The sequence below is a fragment of the Pinus tabuliformis genome, chromosome 2_2 (genome assembly GCF_031772625.1).
Source record: "Pinus tabuliformis cultivar Carrire ecotype Pingquan chromosome 2_2, CPIR1, whole genome shotgun sequence".
Taxonomy (NCBI): Eukaryota; Viridiplantae; Streptophyta; class Pinopsida; order Pinales; family Pinaceae; genus Pinus; species Pinus tabuliformis.
The window spans coordinates 767995219-768016647 of NC_142300.1; the positions used below are offsets into that span (position 1 = coordinate 767995219).

Below are 21429 nucleotides of genomic sequence, written 5' to 3' on the forward strand. Positions count from 1 at the left end.
AATTTTTAATATATACCTAATATAAAAAATACTTACAAGTAGTCAAATTCAAATAAATGCAACTATAGCCAGTCCCGGTTGAACCATTTTTCCAAGTTAAAAAATTTATCGACTTGTTTTCATACTTTAGAGACCATTGCTAATATATACATCATATAAAAAATACTGGTCAAAATCAAATAAGTGCTATTATAGCTAGTCAAATTAGGCTATGACATATTTACCAAATTACCAGTCTATCTAGCCATTAATACGCTGGCAGTAAATGCCCACAACAGGATAAAGCAAATGCTTCAATCTTATGTAGATATATGAGATATATACTACCCAGTGTAAGTGCTATTATATCTAGTCAAATAAGGCTAGACATCTTTACCAAATTAGGCTAGACATCTTTACCAAATTACCAGTCTATTTAGCCATTAATACGCTGGCAGTAAATGCCCACAACAGGATAAAGCAAATGCTTCAATCTTATGTAGATATATAAGATATATACCACCCAGTGTATTTATGGCCGAGGAATTAATTGGACGGTTAAAAGCGGATGGGATTTAAAAAAAAAAAAGCCAATGTTTGAATAGTATTTTTAATAGTGGAAATGAATTCATAAAATACTTAAAATTGTAAAGTTTAACTATTATAAGATTTATAAAAACTTTAATCTTTTTATCATATATAACCAGAATTTCCCTGGCAACTCTTTAACGGATTTTATCTAAATATAAACAGAATTTCCATGGCTACTCCTCCGCCTCGTTAGACTACGCGGTCGTAAATATTGGTTGCCGTCAAATTCCAGGCCTAACCATTCCTCTTCTTTGTACATATTCGGTGTACCTGCCCAATATCTCATAAATTCAGAGCTATCACTCGGCCGTAACATGTTTTTTGCTCCGAGATATATTGAGGCGGCTGTATACTTTTGATCTGACCTGATAGGTTGAAGTGTCCCAGTGCTTGTTTTCTTTAGAGCTATTCTGGCCATATGCCCTCCCTTTTGTCTGCGGCAATTTTCTTCTAATAGACCACAGCCTTCAATAATTTTCTGAAGTGTAGCTCCATGTATTTTTTCTTCATTGAAGCATCTCCATGCCGATTTGGTGTGAGATCCTGTTGCTGTTCATGCCTGCTATTTTTTGCGTGTATAGGATTAATCTCCTCCCTACTTCTAACGGCTAAAGGCCTGCCTCTGCCGCTCTCTGCTCAAGAGAGCGCTGTAGCTGAAGCACAAGGGCTTCTGAAAGATGCTAAAGGGGAAGAGATGTTTGAGTGGTTGAAGTCGGTAAGGAGGAGAATTCACAGAAATCCGGAGCTCATGTTTGAGGAATTCAATACGAGCAAACTAATAAGAGATGAGCTGGATGCAATGGGAGTGCATTTCGAATGGCCCTTTGCACAGACGGGTGTGGTTGCCACCATCGGATCGGGCACTGCCCCAGTCGTTGCACTTCGTGCCGACATGGATGCCCTCCCATTGCAGGTACGAGGGGAGTTGATATGGATATGGACTTTTATTTTTTAATTACAACCTTCATTCATGGCTCAAAATTTCACAGATGTATATATTAATTATTAACCTCTTTTTTTCTCTTCACACCATGCTTCATTCACGGTCAACGTTTTGCAGTCATCACTTGATTCATTGTTTCTGCATGCATTGCATTTAATAGAAAAGCTTAAACGTTTTGCAGTCATCACTTGATTCATTGTTTCTGCATGCATTGCATTTAATAGAAAATCTTAAACATATTTGCATGTTAGGTTTTCAACTTAGGTAACATCCAGGCTTGCGAATTCCTGCTACTTTATTTTGGGAAGCGTTATTTTCCAAATTTCCCCAGAGAATTACTAACATACCCAAGAACATGAATTGAGTCAGCCTAATACATACCTCTCCCCCAAAATCCACGCTGCTCTGGGCCATCTAGGCGCACAGTGCCATTCCCATATTGTATCTCCGGATGCAAGTCATGGCTGCCTCAAAGGATCTAGCAGTGATTCAGGGGCAAAGAGAGAACATGCAGGAGGAAGAATTCGTCTGATGACAGAATATAATTGGCTGTGTTGCACGGGTACCCGCACCTGGGGGTGGGGTTCTCGAACCAGTCCCGGGTTCCCGCACCCAGGTACCGGATTCCCAGACGAACCCAGAAGAACCGGGTTCTTCAAAAAAAAAAATTGGGTTCTTTTCCTTTAACGGGTTCTTGGGTTCTTCGGGTGCTTGGGTTCTTGGGTTCTTTGGGTTCTTCGTGTGCTTGGGTTCTTGGGTTCTTCGAGTTGGGTTCTTTGGGTTCTTCGGGTTCTTTGGGTTCTTCATTAAAAAACTATATTAAAAATTTAATTTTCAAATATTTTTTTTTATTGAAATTTAAAAAATGATATGCCATAGAATATAGAATATATGCCATAAACGAATGATATCATTTTTGGAGTCATTGATGGTCATTGGTCTGGATTGTCCTTCAGAGATGGTTGTAAGGTCTTTTGAATGTTTTTCAAGGAAATTTTCTGCCATCATTTCCAAAGATTACAGTTTCTAAAGACTGTCTTTGTTCACATGCCTCAGCATTGCTCTGTGGGCATGATGTGCTGCTCAAGGGTAATGAATCATTGTAAAAATTTATCAACAATGATAAGTTTTTCAAAACTTATGAGCGACACAGTATTCTGAAATCATATATGATTATGATATCTCAATATTATAAAAGGAACATTATGGGTGTACAATCCCACAAGCAGAATATCATATCATATTGGCTGTAGCTTTGTGGAAATATTTAATAAGGTGATGACCATAGTTGGAAAAAAAAAGGGTAGCTGTTTGCACATTCATGAGTCCCTTCCTACCGCAGGAGACTCTTATGATCAGTCTCTCCATTAGTCTTATGCTATAAATTTATAAAAACAATTTCAAAACTTATGCCCAAGGTTTGTTAGAGTCTCAATGTAAATTATGAATCTCCTGTATTTGTGGATCTTCAATGCCTTTAATATTATATGGCATTGAAACCAGAATTGGAAAAGAGACCTCTTACTCTGTAATTTGAGCTTGCAGATTCTTGTAAATCAATTTGGAATGAATTTAGGAAACATTCATTCCCGAGCCAAATAAGTTAATAACCATCAAAATATAAACTGTAAATGCACACATACAGGTTCAGACATTTTCGGTCAAATAGAAAGTAGGATTGAGACCAACCATAAGCTGTAATCAGCTGATGCTGTTAAATGGCGAAGGGCTATTTTGGAAAATGGCTAAATTAAGTATCAAAATCTGCCAATTTCTCACAACATTCTGATAACATCATGTTAAGATTAAAACTAGGAAAATATGCCTAAATGAATAAGCGTGTTTTGTGGAAGGGTAAGGCTGCCACTGTTTTAACTTTTTTGGATTGCTTTACCACAAAGCACACCATGCATGGGGTAGGTGGATGATTAGACATCAAGAAAAGTCTAGACCACTATCAGGTTGAGAAGAATCTCCTATGAAAAAATTGTGTTTTTATATGGGAGAGAATAAACATGTTTAAATGATTATCATTAAAGTTTTCTTGTTTAAAGTTGAAAAAATATACAAATTCAAGTTTCATATATATTATTAATTATAAATTTATAATTTATAAAATTTAATTATTAAAATTTAATATTATTATATTACCCGACGAACCCACGCACCCTGTTTCCAAAAATGCCATCCCCGTCCCCGTTCCCGTCCCCGTCCCCGTCCCCGCACCCACGTTTCCTGGCAACATAGATAATTGGTGAAGACGATGGATGAGGCACAGCAACGATGATCGCAACGCAGATGGATTTTGTAATAGTTATTGCTTTTGCATGGCAAGATTCAGTAGAATTCCTCTTTACATCTCAAGTTTCTGTAAAATCCTCGTTGTGGGAGAATGTATGCAATCAATGATCGCTCAACGGTGCTGCATTGATTGAAGTGTATACTAGAATACATACCATCCAATCCAAAAAAAATTGCCAATGATTTCTTAAGTGCCCCAAGCCTGATGGTGCTCAAAGTGATTGAAAGGGAGAACGGAGGAGGAAGAGAAATTGGTGGATTTTTTCCATGACCCTCTTGAGAATTTGTGGGAATTTCAATGTTTATTTGCAAGATGATTTTCTTGGCTCAAGGCTATTGAAGGAGGAGGGAGGATTGGATATTGAGGATATTGTGCTAGGGCTGCTAAACCATAGCTGTTATGAATAATTGGTTAACTATGGCCTAGCCCTAAAGACTTTTTCTCCTCAATCTGCATGCTCTCCTAGCAAGATTGCAGAAGGGGTGCCAAAAAACTGTAGTTGAAGAAGTATAGTTATGGTTGAAAATGATGGTATAGAGCATACATGTGAATTGGAGGGAAAGAACAGCATTTTAAATGTGAATGGTCCATTGACTGACAATAGGATTGATAGGTGTAAGGATGGATGATCTCACCTTGGTAGGGATCAATGTGCCTGGTTGAGGGGTTTAATGAAGGAGTGGTTAATATCATATAGGGGCCTTTGTTATAAGTGATGATGAAGGTTCAAAGGTTGGGGTCAACATCTCCAAGTAATGTTCATTGTCACTTTTTACCTATCTCTAATTGAGAACTGAACAAAGCTTGGATAGAGCGTGCTTTGTCATTGTTTAGTGTAGATTCTTGGTATGGTGATGAGGTTTATTTGCGAGGCCTTTCGATTCAAGAGATAGTAGGACTTTGGTTGAGATGTATCAATGGCTTTATCTACCTTATCCATGCGTAATTGACCCATTTAGTGTATTTACTTTATTTGGCTATTTTGGTTAATATCTACCTAGTCAATCCCTTAGGGCTAGTGCCCAAACCGTAAAGGGCGTGTGTGTGTATATGCACTCCTCTCGAAGGGTATCTCTTCTATACATCTCCTCTCTTGGAGTTCTTGTGCTTGGTTATTATAACATCCCTTTTTAAATCCCTACATTTTTGTAATATGTAATTGAGATCTATAATGTTGGAATGACCAAAATGGATATTGCCAAATTTTAAATTGGTGTAATATATTAAAGCTGAAGAATATAGTAGCCAACACAGATCTCGATGTGTAGGAGAGAAACTTCACTAAGGGAGAGTTGCTAGTGGGATTGGAGAAACTTCCTATCTAATTGAATTAATTGGCTAGACCCTTGATGTGGTAGCCGAACTACCCAAACTGACAACAATTATGGAAGAATGAGGAATTTCGTACCAAACTGCCCTAAGGTATGGGCTACGTACCCCCCTTTTCTGGAGACTTTTGGTGCCCACGTAACCCAAGGGACTTGAATTTTTGGTGGTGGGTAGCATGTGTATGGAAAAGTAGCTAATCCTAAAGGCAAGGAGAGAGAAATCAATGCGTATAGCGGAATAGTAGAGACGGAAGAGCAATAGATTTTGAAGGCAAGGGGAGAGAGAGTTTGTGTTGTGGAATGAAGAAATTAGAGTGTAGAAGACTGAACGGATAAACAACGTAGACATAAAGAAGAATAGAGAGGGGTGAGATGAGAGGAGAACCCTGAATCTTGTATGTGAAGGAGAGTGGCCTTCACATCCTCTGAAGTGAACTTTGTAGCAATGTTTTAAAAATCGGACTGGGGCTCAGAACCTGCCGAGGGTCTTTGTAGAAAAGTACATTAAATATTTAATTTTAATGAAAAATCATATTTTTAAAGATTTTCATTCATGTTTCCAAACTCAAAGCATTAGAATAATAGAGAGAAGACAACACTTGATCAAAGCATGCTCATGAATATATCTATTATATCAAAATGGCACCGAGTGCACTGTCCAATACATGTAATATATAGAGATTAGAACAAAAACACATAACCAATGTTGCTCCAAAAACCAACTCCTCAATGTTGCTCCAAAGATCGCCCAAGAACCTCCTCAATGCTGCTCCAAAAACCAACTCCAACTGCTCACAAACTCCTCACAAATGCTCACATAAATGCAATGAGATAGTTGTGAGGAAATATGAGGGGGTTGGGTCACCTTTATAGGCATGGGAGAAGGGTAGAGGGCCTAGGAAATAGTTTAAATGAAAAAATAATTGATTTCAAGTCCGCCCAACCCACCTTTTTTCCACGCTGTCGAGACTGACCGGTTTAAGTCGGGCTCGGTCGGCCCGACCAATTCATTACCGAACCGAATGAATCGGTGACCAACTTAACCGGTTCGGTAATGGGCTGGCCGCCAAACCGGATAATTGACCTAGTCTGTCTGGGCAAGGGTATGGCTCGATCAACCAGGCCGATTCCGAGTCGGACCGACCTAGTTTTAAAACTATGCTTTGTAGAACCCTGTGTGAAGTTTCCCCTAAGGCATCAGATTTGGCTCAGGGGTGGTCAATTGCAAGAAACCTATAGCATAGTTGTGCATATGGTTGGGTGGAGAGTGGCACTCCCTTCTTCAATTTCCAATCTATCTAAGTAAGTGATTCAGATAAGTGTGAACTTATTTCCTGTTAATGAAATGAATTGATGTTGTCTTTAATGTTGGACTACTGTGAATGTGGCAATGATAAGCGGGATGTCATTGTGATGTTTACTAAATATGCAAGAATAACGAGCTAAGTATGTTAACTAATGCTTCTTTCATGAATGGATGCCATATGACAAGGTAACCTTCCACTTATGTTAAATAGGTGCTACTTGTTCAAGCAATGGAATGTTATACTTGGCTACAATAACTGTATTAGTTCAGACTCTTGAGTTTCTTGAAGTGTCATGACTAGATTATTCTGCATATTTGTAAGGATATAGCTAGGAATTGCTTGTGATGGCCCCTTGAATAAGTATAAGTAATAGTTTGAATATTGTATGTGAATCAGAGTATGGTAGGATGATGAGCTAGATCAAGGTGTAATTATGCTTAGTCATTAGCTATTGTCTCTTATAAGGATAAATCTTGTATATATTGATACTTTTTAATAATGGACCCTATAGTAGTCTTAAAGTATTGCATGGTGAGAAGTGTTGAAAGTTCCTCTCTATTTAGAACCTTGTTCCTTCTAGAGATAATTTTGGATATTGGCTTCTTCGTGTGCAAGTGTTAGAATTGGCAGTGTGGAGAAGTGGTAGTGCTAAAGAATTGAGAAGAAGTTTTTTAGCTGGATGAAAAGTTGTGGGACTAGGCATTGACTATCTTTTGCTTTTCTTGGAGAAATTCTCGGATTAAGGGAAACATTCTGGATGCCCTCAAAGGCTATTGAAGACTTTTGAGCCTTCAAAGGTTTTTAGGGCAACTTTTTGCCCTAATGAATTCGATCTTAGACCTATAGAATAGGCTTGGCATCCATATCAAATCTTAGAGAAATTTGGGGATTAATCCTTCTTTGATTTTGGGATTGTATGCTTGGAGTTCAAAATTTTGGTGTTGGAAGTCTTTGGCCCTAACCCTTCATCATATGGTACATCATAGGGCTATGACTTGGAGTCTAGCTCGAAGGGCTATTAGGCATTTGGCTAATGGATATTGGCCTTTTGGCTACCGACTATTAGGAAAATGTATTGGCGATGACCGGACAAAGCCCATATGTATACTAACCCACACTTCCATCAGCTAATGGGAAGTTCAAGAATCATCAAGAGGTCAGGTCATTGGGAGATCAGAAGTCAGCTATTGGGCAAATGTGGCGTGCATGATGTCATGCATCCCTGATACTAACAAAACGTGTATTTCCCATAAGTTAATGGAGACATATGGTCCGAGTGTCAAGTGACGGAGTATTGGGCGATTGGGAGACATTGAACCCTTATGACCTCTTAGTATTAATGGGCTTCGACATGTTTGTTGGTTGAGGGGAATATTCTCGTCAACAAGAGTTTGTTGTTAGGTGTCAAGTTACCAAGAGGATGGACCTTCTACACCAGGATAATCCCATGATACTATTGGGGCCAAAAACCGTATTTGTTGCTGAACAAACACTTTTTGTTACTTGACGATAGTTTAGTGATGGGTGTCAGAGAGAAAAGGTAAGGCTTTAGGGGATTCCTCTTGAAACTACTAAGCCAATGAGGGCCTTGATGTGATGCTCTGACATGGTGTCGACGTAGAGATGACATGGCGCTAATGTGGCACTAACATTGTTGTGGAGATGATGTGGCATTAACATGATTTTGACATGGCGCCAATGTGGCACTGATGTGGCAAGGTGACATGGATAAAAGTGTGCCGTGGCGTTAAGGTGGCATCCGAATGGTAGTCCCAGTGGCAGGTGATGTGGATATTGAATGTCAGGAGGTCAACTATCGGGTGTCGAGCTTTCAGGAGGTTTAGACCCTGTATTGGGCATGGCCCCTTGTGCTAACAAAATTTGAAATGCCTATTAGTGGATGGAGATTGGTTCCATTAATTGGCAATGGTATGCCAATCTATCGACATGTTGGGTGTTAGACATCAAGCAAAACTAGAGTGAAGTTTAGACTACATCTTGATGGCCAAGGGCTTGACAACCCAATAGTAACAGAACCCATTAAGTCTGTCAAATGATGGAAGTTGGCGAAGAAGTTGGGCTTTGTCAGTTAACGACCTAATGACAGGCTGGGAGGAAATGAGACAGGTTCGTTTAAATAATAGAAGCCTTACCTCTGGGAATGAAAGTTGAGATACCTGCTAGTGGTCTGGGCTAGAAGACGTGGGCCAATGAGGTAAAGACACATGAATGTATGGATTGATGAGGTGGCCCTTGAAGGGAAGATTCTCCAAATGGGCATAACTTCTTATCCATAGCTCAGGTATGGGCAAATTTTGTATTGTTGGAAAGATCTCAACGAGAAAAAGGCAATGGCGATATCATGATTAACTTTGAAAGTCGGGTCTAAATAAACCCTGTAGACCTAATTAGGCATTAGGGGGCTGGGTATGTTACACTTATGGTGTGATCTTCTCTTGTATGTTGTTATAAATCTGCTATGCTTTTTCTATTCTAGATCAAGGTTTTCTAAAGTTTAGGATGATCAAATGACAACCCTTTTTTGCAACAAGGCTTTATGGATGTATTTAGAGAAACCACATCCCACCCCCTATGATTGTTAGCTTTTGGGGTTACTCCAAAATTTGTTTACACCATGTTTTGGGGTACATGTTTTGTGATGAATTTGCACATTGGAGGTGGCTTACTTAATGGTTGCTTGACCTCTATTGGGTATGTTACCCCTCTCCTTGGTTGGGGTATTCACATGAATTTTGATGAGTAAGAAGGTTTTTGATGACATGGCATGGTGTTTCTTGGGCAGTGTCCTTAATTTTGATTTTTGGGCTTTTTCACATTTTTCATGGCAGCTCACATTTCTCAAGGCATATGACTCTTCTCTTGGGCAGTGTCCTTCATTTCGATTTGTGGGCTTTTTCACTTTTTTTGTGGCAGTGCACATTTCTCAAGGCATATGACTCTTTGAGGAACTTTTGCGGCTATTTGTGCACACATGGACCTCTTCTTGACGTGCCACATGGAAGATTATGGAGCGCTCTCTTGACTGGTCATTTTGTAAGTTGATTTTCACTTGTTTAGAAGGCCAACCCACAAACGAGATCCTTATGACAACTGTGGGGGTGATTTGAATGACATGAATGGGCCACTTAGTGATTTTTGAAGGATCATAGCTTGAAGGGATGATGTGGAAATCACTTATGATGATTTTGACATGACTTAAGAAGACACAACATGAAGACTAATGGGTTGAAATTGAAGGATAACCCCATGTATTTGGATGTCAACATGGCTTTGGGGTTTTTTTTGGACTAGTTTTTGATTTGGAAAATTATTTCCATGCTTCATGGAGGTGCCTTGACTTAAGGTATGGGCATGGGCATTCAATTGATGTCTAATTTGGAGATAATGGAGCATCATATTACACCTTTATGGCATTGTTTTGGAGGATCCACCTCGTTTGGAGGTTTTGTGTCATCATTTTGGAGGATTGATTTGCACTTTTTGTGAAGTGGCTCAAGGATCTACACATGCTCGGAGCCTTTGGAGGCCAACATGGAAACTTGGGATATCATTCACCCTTCTTTGGAGGAGAGGACCCCTTTTTGGGGCTTTACTTCATCTTGTCCATTATACATGTGGCTTGACCACTTTTATTTTATTGTTGTTTTAGAATAGTTAGTTAAATTTACTTTGCTTAGGCTAGATATAAGTAATCACATGAGATAATATTATTTTATTGTAAAGGAAGTTTAGCATTGTCTATATAAAAAGATGCACTTCCACATTTGAACTCATCGTTGGATTTTGGAGAGCTCTATCTAATTGTAGCGTAATCGATATATCGTTCTTGGAGCATTTATGGTGTTAAGGGTTCTTTCTTTTTGGATGAATGTTGTCAATTTTTGAAGTTTTTCTACTTGGTTTTATTTTGCTGCATGAAGATTAATGGTGGAATGTTCAAGTCTTCTACAAACCTTTCACGATCAATTCATTGAAGGATAACTTTATCATTTGGAAAGAAGAAATTTAATGTCTTCCCTTATATTTCCTTTGTTGATTTGGTGCATATTTGATACTGCGATTTGTTCTTCCTTATTGTTCCTCGACCAAAGTATTAAGTGATTTTTATCAAATTACAGATGATTTTGGATGGCAACGGTTGTCTTCCTTTGAAGCCCCTGCTTGTATACCTTGAATTCATTGTTGATCTTGGTTGGGTAAGGGATTACTCTACCTTTTGGTGCTAGTCTCAAACCCTAATCCTTGAAGGAATAAGCCAACTACTTGAAGGGTTTTCTTTTTGACCTCATTTTCCATTTGATTCACCTTCACTCCTTTTCCCTAGTTAAAATTTGAATTGATTTTAATGTCCTTCCATCACTTTTATGAAAAAACTATAAAAACTTCAAACGTTGTTTTACTGAGTCTACTCTCGACGTCACCTTGTTCTTCATTGCTTGGTCTTAATAATCCTATTAGGAATACCCATCTTGAGTCAAAGGAGAGTTGGCTTGTTGAATGGAGTAGAGTAAGAGGTGATTTTGCACTTGCCTAGATGTTAGGGCATGCAGAAATCCTAGATCATTTCACTATGCTAGAATTAATTTAAAAAATTTAATTATTTCCTAATGTTAGACTTTGTCAAAATTAAAAAGTGCAAAGTCAAGATAATATTAGATTGTGGCCATTGACCTTCAAGGACCAAGGGTAAATCTCAACCCTTGGATCCTTCTGGAAGAACAAAGTCTCCTTATAAAGAGGAAATAGGGTTGAGCTGAAAATCAGATTGAGTGACACCACTTGTGTTCAGAGCAATCAGCAAGAGGAGGCCGATTCAACAAATTAGCATTTACATGGAGTGTTTCGGCGTTCAAGCGAGCAAGGAAGAGGGATGTATGACTTGAATTGTCAAAATTTGGCAGCTCAAGGATGAATTTCTCCTAGAAGAAATCATATTTTTTCAGTTTTGTTTGAACCACCTATCATAAAATTTCATTCCTGACAATTCTAATATGACTTCCCAAAAATAGAAAGTCATGTTTAAATGATCAAGGATGATCTTGACATATGGAATCCACTTTAAAATCAAATCAATCATGAATATACAAGTCAAGAATTAATATTTTTATCCTTACTAGTATTATTATTATTATGATATTATTATTTGTAAAATAGTCTAAAGTCATTCACCTTTAATGGATTAATAAAATCAAATTCTCTCATGGAATAAGTAAATTAAATTGAGAGTCTTTTATTTGGAAAATCAAACCTCTCTCTTGGAATAAAATAACAACTATATACTTAAGAGAATGTAAATCTCCCTCACTAATTCAATGTATTGCATAAGTGTAACTCCTCTTCATTAAATGCACTCGTAACTCTCTCATTCAATTTGATTTATAATTCTCACCAAATATTCTTTCATGACTAAGTGTAACTCTTTCTCTCCCTAATTCGAATTGTAATGCCTTAAGATAAGTGTACCTCTCTCTCTATTCTTGGGATGAGTTATACTTCTTCTAAAGTAACTCCTCCCTCATAGAATTCGATTCTCTTATTATTGGCTCAAGGCATCTATTTAAGCAAGAACAAGTGAGAGTTGAGAGTAGCATGTCCACTGTGAAGAAGGAGAGCAAGTGTTGAGTGTGTGCAAGAGAAGTGTGAAAACTAGTGAAGAGCAAGAGTAAGGGAAGAGTTGAAGCAAGTGTAAAGGACATGATTTGATCAAGAGAAGGAGGAAATCTTCAAGCAAAAAGCAAGTGCACTTCAGCTGCAAGTTGATTAGACATTGGTGATTCTCTCTCTCTTTGTACTTTGCTGAACAATTGAAGAAATCTAATAGAAGAACAATCATTTGGGTTCTCCTCCTTGAGGGGTTTTGCACTCATTGGACCAAAATCTCAACGTCTCATATTTGTAATTGGTTGTCTTCGTATGATCCTTAAGTTAACGTTCTATCTACAATTGCTGATTTAAAAAGTTTTGAAGAAGAAATTTGCATTATAAGTAATTGTAACAACATAAAACATTCAATTTTCTGCATAGAACATTTAGTTTTCTGCAAAGTACATTCAACTTTCTATAAAGTACATTAAATTCCATTCAGTTTTCTGCAAAGTACATTCAATTTTCTGCATAGAACTTTCAAATTTCTGCAAAGAATTTTTAAATTTCTGCATAGAAATTTCAGATTTTAACATGGTATCAAAGCCTTGGTGAAGACAAGTCCAAGGAGAGATATGACCTGAAGAAACCCCACTTGCTCCCAATTTTTTTTGATCAAGATGACTTCGTCCTACTTTAAGGTAGAGGAGAAGCTAAATGATGCTTCAAACTTTGGTCCATGGAAAGCAAGGCTAGATATCACTCTTGAAGAACACAAATTTTTGGAGTATGTTGAAGGCACAATAGCTGATCCACTAGAGAATTCAAGTGTTGCTGTCAAATCCAAACATAAAAAGGGTGAAATCAAAGTTAGAAAAATTATCCTTGATTCTCTTAGTGATTATATCATTACTTATGTTTCTGGTTTGAAGAAAGCTAAAGAAATGTATGACAAACTAATTGACATGTTTGCAATTAGTAACTTGAACTAGATTATTGCTTTGAAGAATCAACTGAAGGACATCGAGATAACAAAGAAGAGACGGTTCAAGCATACTTCCCGAGAATGACCAAAATCAGTGATCAACTGTCAACAATTGGGGAAGTTGTATTGGACAAAGAAATGGTGTTGATTGCACTTGGAGGCCTTGTTACCACTCAAAGTAGCAGGGGACCTAAATGGGATTCCTAAAGGGTCAAATGCTAGACCAAGGGCAAGAAATGGAGACTTTAGCCCACGTCACCTCAGCTAAGGCTCCCTACTATTTATGGACTTTCACCAATGGGAGGAGTCTCAATATATATGGAGTCACAAATAAAGGATAAATTAACAAGTGGATATAAGGTGACCAAAATAATCTCTTTCCAGAAGAAGGTCAAGGATGGAGCTTGCTTGCTTTCTAAGCAAGGTACAATGTCTTCTAGGAGAAGGATGTGGGGATTTGAGGGTTAGGTTTATGGAATATGACTTGTGAAAGAGTTTCTCAATCCCTAAAATCCTAATTGAAATTGGTATCCTGGATGGTTCTTGAAGAATTGTCTTTTCAAAGGAGTGGGACCACACGGGACCAGGTGGACCCAACCTAGGTCAAGAGAGAAGGATTTAGCAACCAATGATGTTCTTAACCTAGACAAGGAGGTGGAAAGGATGAAAGCAGGAATATTCAATTAAAGGTGTCAAATTGATCATATGAGGCACTAGCGTTGGGGATGCTAGGTAAAGTTTGTTCTCGGATCTAGGGCTTGGGTTATCTCACAACTCCACTGTCGGAATGGCTTCAAAATTGGAGGAGGACACACCAGTGCAGGAGAGGCTAGGAGGTCCAACTTTTTGGAGGGCTACTTTATCGGTAAATATATGCCCTATGTGGCCCAACGTGGCTAGACCTAGAAAATAGAGAGAAAAAGGTGAAGAAATAGGTTCGAAGTGACTACCTTTTGAGGGATCAGTGCCTAATTCCTCTTGGGGATATGGAGTCAAGGAGAACTATGAAGATGGTCTTGTTTCTTGTTCAAGGAGGCTCTCAAAGTCAACATCGTCTAATGTTAAGGGCAAGAGAAGAAAAGTGACCTTAAAAGCATTTATACTTTGTTGCAAATGGGGAAGGCTTGTCAAGGTGACTTTGACCTCTAGGACAATTCGTTCATCAAACATGGTTTACACATAAAGATAAGCTATATAGAGACATAATTCCACATTGATGATGTAAATGCATGTAGCAACTAGCCCAAAAAAATAGCGAAAATCTCATGATCAATGTATGTAGCAAAGTAAAAGAAAATAGCATCAAAATTGTACTTACATGTAAGAGAATATATCCAACCATAAACACATTTGCAATATAAGAAGCTCCAAGATAAGAAGACTCAATCCACATCAAAATTCATCCATGATCCAAAAATATCCTCCATGGAAACACGTGAAGTTCTCAAGATAGAGAATGATCCAAGTCAAGTGACGATACAAAGTGAATTCATCTAACTCCTATCTATACACATTAGGAGTTCAAATTACCTAATTGGGCCTCCATTAGCCCCTAAAATAAAATAATGCGCAAATTAACTAACTTTTGGTGACAAGCCCACCATAATAGCTCACAAATAAAATAATAAGCCTCTCAAGAGGTCAAATAATAATCTATGCATGTTGTAGGGCCCTCCAAGAAGCCTAATGAGGTCCATAAGTGCCATAATGATGAATGAGACCCTCAAAAGTGATGGACAAGGGGGTGGCCCCTTGTTCTCCAAACAATAAATCTGTGGTGCTCCCAGTGGGTGTGGGGGAACACCAATAACCTCATGGGTCTCCAAGTAAGTTGAAGATGCCTGTAGACCATCTGTAAGGGCTCAGATGATGGAATAAATGATGCCACATTAGTGTACAAGTCCTGGGTCACTTGCCAAGTATATGGTGCAGCTGTGGGGCTAGTTGGTCGTGGTGTAACTGATTTATTTCTCCTACTTAGTTCCCACAATAAGTTATTTACCAAACCCTTCAGTAAACATTAAAATAAATTCTACTGCAGTTATCACATAATTACATAGAGAAAATAACAGTGATATACAAGCAAAAGAATCAATCACATCAACACAGCTATTTTTGGACAATTGTCTCTGGAAAAACCCAATTCAGTAAAACTGGTGCAACATATGGAGGGTGTTGTCGCACAGATTGTCACGACAACGCTCAGACCAGGGGATGTCACTCTGATCCCCGATCTCTCCATTTAAGCCTGTCTCCCACGGCTAAGGGGGGTAGACCCTATAGGAATATGGATGACCAACTGTGAATCAGTTGGTTTGGGAGACACGAAAGGAAACCGGCACTAAAAAGATTTTATTGAATTAATAGACCAGTGCCTTGTGGATTTAATGTTTAAACGATTGTTTATTGAAAGCTGCAGAAATATGAACTTTATAATTCCATGATTAACAATCATTTATAAGCAAAATACCCAAGCGATGTAAGATTTTCCACAAATGCACAACGCCTTAACGATGATCCAGCAATTAAACTTCAAGAAAAATTAAATGCTTTAAAAGATCATAAAATTTAAATGCTGGCCGCCACCACTTTCACATAGCCAACTTATTAATAAACATTAAATGCACTTAGCTATAGAAAAATATCACAAAAAGACAACAAAATGATTTTTCAATTTTTTTTGTTAAGCTTTTTCAATTTTTTTTTTTTTTTTTTTTTTTTTTTTAAATAAAACTAAACTGAAATATAAATCTAAAAAAAAAACCCAAAACTGCTTTTTTTTTATTTATATTTTTTATGTTTTTATATTTTATATTTTTTTGGATTTTGTAAAGTGTTAAAATTTTTTATAAGTTTTAATTTTTTTTTTTTTTTAAATAAAAACTAAACTAAAATCTAACTAAAAAAAGGTTAAAGCAAATAAAAATTAAAATACTTGAATTTAAACTAAACTAATTCTAAAAAATTAAAACAAAACTAAATCTAGCTCTACTAAACGAAACCTTTTTTTTTATTGATTTATATATTTCATGATTTTAAAGTTCTAAACTAAGAAAATTTAAAATAAAACGTGGCTGAAAGGAAAAGATCTAAAACTAAACTCTAGACTAAATAAATACAATGAAACTTTTTAAAAGTCTAGACTAAATAAATACAATAAAAAAAATAAATGAAATCAAAAAGGCTACGCTAGAGTTAAAAGAGTGAACACCTTATTTATAACTAACACGAAAATTAAATCTAAATCTTAAAAGAACTTAAAAAAAATCAGAATAAAATCAATCCTAAACCTAAAAATTTAATAAGCTTAAAACTTTAAAACTAAAATTTAAAATCAAACTAGAGCCCAAAATTAAATCTAAAGTTAACACCTTAAAAAAAATGAAACTATTTTTTTTTTTTTTTTTTTTTTTTTTTTTTTTTTTTATATTTAATTTTAATTTATGATTCTAAATTTAAAACTGATATAAAACTAAAATAAAATCTAAAAAAAAAACGTGAACTAAACCTGAATCTAATTTAAATGACGTGAACTAAACTAAAGAAATGAAATAAAAAAAATGAACTAACGTATCTCTAAGACTGAAGCTAAAATTTTAATTTTTTTTTAAATGAAACGCAACAACAAAAATATACGCACAGCCTGAACCAAAACCCGTAGCGTATGTAGAAAGAATTTTGAATGCTTTGTTTGTGCTTGCAGGTGCAGGTTCTCGACGAGCTGAGCGTGGAAGTGACGCAGGAATGGCAGCGTTTTGAGTTCTGTCTGCTGCATAAACACAAGAATGATAACCACGCTTGTCTTGCTGTTTGCGGGTTTCTATGACAGCGTGAAAGGGTGAACAAGTTTGATGCGTTTTGCAGGTGGATTGGCTGCAGAAAACTGATGGATAAAAAAACTGGAGCAGCGTGAGTGAGAGTGTAGGAATGAAGACTGGATGTAGGGAGCTGAAGACTGTACGCAGGTGAGTTCGATGGAACAGATTCACGGTTTGCTTGACGGCAGCTGCGTGAAGGGAATGGAGCTTGCTTGAAGGAGGAAAACCGAGTGCTGCGGTGATTGTAGATTTTAATGTGGAAACAATGAAACGTGGGCAGCAGCAAATGAATGGTAGCGTTGAGGAGCAAGGATGGAGCCACGATGGAGCACTTTGCTGCCCTCAGAAATTACGATCAGTGTGAACTCAAACCCTAGCTGTGAAGGCTGGAAATCTTTGCTCCATCAAATCTACAATGAAAGGCCCGGGCTGCAAGCTGCTTCAGATTTTGTGATGAAACCCTGAAATATTTTTCAAAAAAGAAATAAAACCTACAACTTGTAAAAACAAAAAGAAACCTAGAAGTAAAATATGCCAGAGACAAAACCTAAAAAAAAAACCCTAAAAAAAATTAAGTAATTACAATAATTACAGCTTAAAGGCTCTAAAATAGCCAGATTTGTCAATAATCACAGTAGTATTTTCAGAGTATAAGTTTAATGTAAGACGCTTCAGAAAACCCTGCATGCATTCATAAAAAATTTCGAATGATTAGCCCAGGATCAAGAACTGGCTGGGCTCTTTCAGAAAACACAATCCGGGAGTTGGCTGGTTCCGCCGAGAACTTCCCCTAACGCCCGGTAATCTGAAAAAAGGACTTCCTGCATAGCTTAAAATCAACCATTAACATAGGAGGAGAAAGCAATAGTGAAACCATGATCAAATGGAGATACCTGCCACTATATTTTAGAATCTAAACTATTATTCAAACCCCAAAGATCAGACAAGATACCTGTGCCTAGATCAATCTTCATTAAGATATCATCAATGACTGAAAATAAAATTATGCAGAAAAAAATAGAACAATCTTACAGCATTTTCAGAAGAGTAACACCAACAAGATTTTTAACCCCAAAGTCTTTCTTTATTGCACAAAAATGACTACAAGAGAGCTTTCTTTAGTACCAGACTCTCAGATCAAATCTGATCTCAAATGACCCCTAGCACCCTATTTAAAGTAAAAAATCCCAACAGCTAGTTCGAGTGATCCATGTCAAAATGATCTCGACCGTCGATGAGGATCAAGATATCTCTTAATCTCATCCGTCGAATTTTTAATGCATTAAAAAATTGAAATTCTGCATTTATTTACTCAAAATATTATTATTTTATTATTTTTTAAGTTTTTACTTTATTTTATTATTTTTATTTATTATTTATTATTTTATTATTTTATTTATTTTTTAATTTTTCAATTTTTTAATTTTTTAAATTTATTTTTAAATGGATCCTTGAACTTACCCTTTGGAAAAATCACCTAGGACCTAAGACTTAGGACTTAGGACTTAAGAGGGGATTAAAAACATTTTCTAACCCTCAAGACACTTTACATCATGACTTTTACAACTTTACATCTCAAGGGGGAGAACCCATTTGACATAGACCCTCATAAACCACCCAGTTCTGCGACACAACTATAATCTAGCAGATTAACACACTAGGATTCTCCTAAGATTCTAATGACAAAATCCATTCCGGCTTTGGGGTTAGGCTGAAGGAAAACTCTGCCGATCATAGATCGGTGAGACAAAAAACCTTCCGGAACGTAGATTATCACTAGAAAATTAGGTCCACCTAGGCAATTTACATACATGACTCAACTCTGCTAAGATTATTTACAATTAAATATGCAGACTGGGTTTACAACATAAATTGATCAAGCTGTCGATGACTGTCGAATGGCACGGACATGTCGATCAAGCGCTATCCCTTTTTGCGAAGAAAAGGGGGTGTACTGCTGGGAAGTTGACACGTAGTGGTCAACAGAGGGTTTGTATTATTAAGCAGATTTTTGAATACAACTAGGGTGCCAAATCCAGGTCACGCAACATAGAATAAACCCGACAGAAGTACCTCTATCCAGAGATAGATGAACAAACCCCACAGGTGATTGCGCTGTTCCCAGTGCTGGGCAACGATGGCTGCTCCAAGCTCGTCACTACGTCACTGCGACACTGCATCATTGCGTTAGAGCTCTCCCTCTGCGTCACTACTCTCCCTCTGCGTCACTGCGACACTGTGCCAGAGCTCTCCCTCTTCCTTCCCCCTACAACTCTTCCTCTGAAATCGAACTCCTTGAAAATCGATTTCGCTCGGGTTACTGAGTATTTGTCCGGTGTGTTTCCAAATGACTCTCAAGGCTTCTCTTGTACTTTTCCTGTTGATAAATCAATGACTGAGATTAAGTCTCTAATCAACAACTAAGATTAAAACAGACTTGATCCTTGTCTCTTATAAGCTTCTCACCCATATCTTTATTAATACCCATTAATATTTCTATTTTCCTAAGTTTAGACTTAGGAACACATTAAAAACATTAATTTTTTTAATAACTCCTCATCTGGGTGGAATTCCTCCAAACGATTTCTAGGTCTTGGAGATCTCATGTGTTCTAGTCCCTCCACAAAATTTCGGAGCTAGAGCACATCTGATGCTACCCAAAATCAACAGATCCAAGTCAAGTGATGATACAAAGTGAATTGATCTAACTCCTATTTATACACTCATTAGGAGTTCAAATTACCTAATTGGGCCTAGATTAGCCCCTAAAAGAAAATAATGTGCAAATTAACTAACTTTTGGTGACAAGCCTACCATACTAGCTCACAAATAAAATAACAAACCTCTCAAGTGGTCAAATAATAATCTATGCATGTCGTAGGGCCCTCCAAGAAGCCTAATGAGGTCCATAAGTGCCATAATGATGAATAAAACTCTCAAAAGTGATGGACAAGGGGGTGGCCCCTTGTTCTCCAAACAATAAACATGTGGTGCTCCTAGTGGGTGTGGGGGCACACCAATAACCTCATGGGTTTCCAAGTAGGTTGAAGATGCCTGTAGACCATCTGTAAGGGCTCAGATGATGGAATAAATGATGCCACATTAGTGCACAAGTCCTGGGTCATTTGCTAAGTGTATGGTGCAACTATGGGGATGGTTGGTCGTGGTGTACCAAGTGCATCTTTCTCGTCCATTAGGTGAATCTTGAGCAATCTCAGAACATCCTCGGGGATCCATGGAGTGTTGTCAACTGTTATGGAGGCCCATGGCTCTCAACGCACACCCTACATGTGCCAATGTAGCCCTCTGGAGGGTTAGGACCCCGTATAGGGAGACCCAATCTTCCAGTACAACAAGTCATTAGAGAAATCGAGTAAAAGAGCTTACCAACCATGGACCACAAGTGGGGACTTCATAATGGTCCGCCCTTCCATAATGGGCTTTTGGCATGTGCTAATGTCTCCAAGTTCCAAATGGGGTTAACCAAGTATTTTATTAGGTGGTTTCTACTCTTAAAGGGGATAATATGTTCAAGGTACACCCTTTAAAAGGTGGTGGTATGTGATAGATAGGTGGATGAAGTAGGGGATGAGAAGGGGCAACCTTGGGCCACATGCTAGGGTATAAGGGTAGTTGATAAAAGGGAGGCAACCACTTGGGTGTATAATGTATAAGAGGGAGTAATTGTGGTACATGAGATGCCCCGACCTTGATTTTTCCACCCTTCTTTATATTCCTTTTTCCTTTTTATGATTTTTCTTTAAGTAACTGCTCGGGGCTCAAGGGGTAAGAGCATGATGTGTGAGATATAGCAGTGAATACCTCCTTTTAAGGTAGGGCAGTTCATTGCCCACCAAAGGTTGGGAGTCGGGACTATCATGGGTTCCTATATGATGGAGCCTGATAGAACCTGTAGGAACCAGGGTGATGGCCATGATGATGGGTTAGAGGTCATGTATTGGCTTTTGCCTACATGCTAAATGTGTTTGTCCCAACCATCTTTTGCATTTTGTGGTACATTTTCCTGTTGAATGTGGCCAATTATGCTTTTATCTTTCTCTGGGGCATCATTCTGGGCTTAACCCAAGGTGTGGGCAAGGGGAAGGGGAAAGCTAACCCTATGCGGACCCAGTGGAGGGATGTGGACCCAGGTGGGAGAATTGATGAACGAGGTAATAATGAGTGGAAAGGGGGTAATATATGCGGATAAGGGAGTGGGACCACACAACCAACACCAGGGTTTCCCATGAAATACCATACCTAAAGCCAAATGGTCAGTAAAAGAGGTCCTATGGGACTAGAATCTAAGGTTAATATCCAAAAGGGGTCTAGGGGACAAGAGCATAGACCTAGCCCATTTTTTTTGCCGAATCCCCCCATTAGTCCATGCCCAAAAGTGTCTATGATAAGCAAACTACAATACTCAATTACCAAATGACAAGGCATACCTTTAGGTTCGAGAAGCCCACCTTCAAACATACGATCATGGCAGATGGGTAAGGGACCACATGGCTAGCTCAGGTGGCGTAGAAATGGCACAACGAGCAAGTTGCTGGCTGCAAGGGGTTGGTA

The 21429-nt window shown here is 37.9% G+C and overlaps 1 protein-coding gene across 1 annotated transcript in view; it reads left to right on the forward strand.

Annotated features, from left to right (window-relative positions):
- Positions 1 to 693: 693 nt before the first annotated feature.
- Positions 694 to 21429, forward strand: part of LOC149194950 (IAA-amino acid hydrolase ILR1-like 3) — a 146964-nt gene continuing 126228 nt past the window's right edge. The window contains exon 1 of the mRNA XM_089405194.1: positions 694 to 1483. Within this exon, the coding sequence (XP_089261320.1) occupies positions 1064 to 1483 (420 nt within the window). The 5' untranslated portion in view covers positions 694 to 1063. The remainder of the gene's footprint in view (positions 1484 to 21429) is intronic.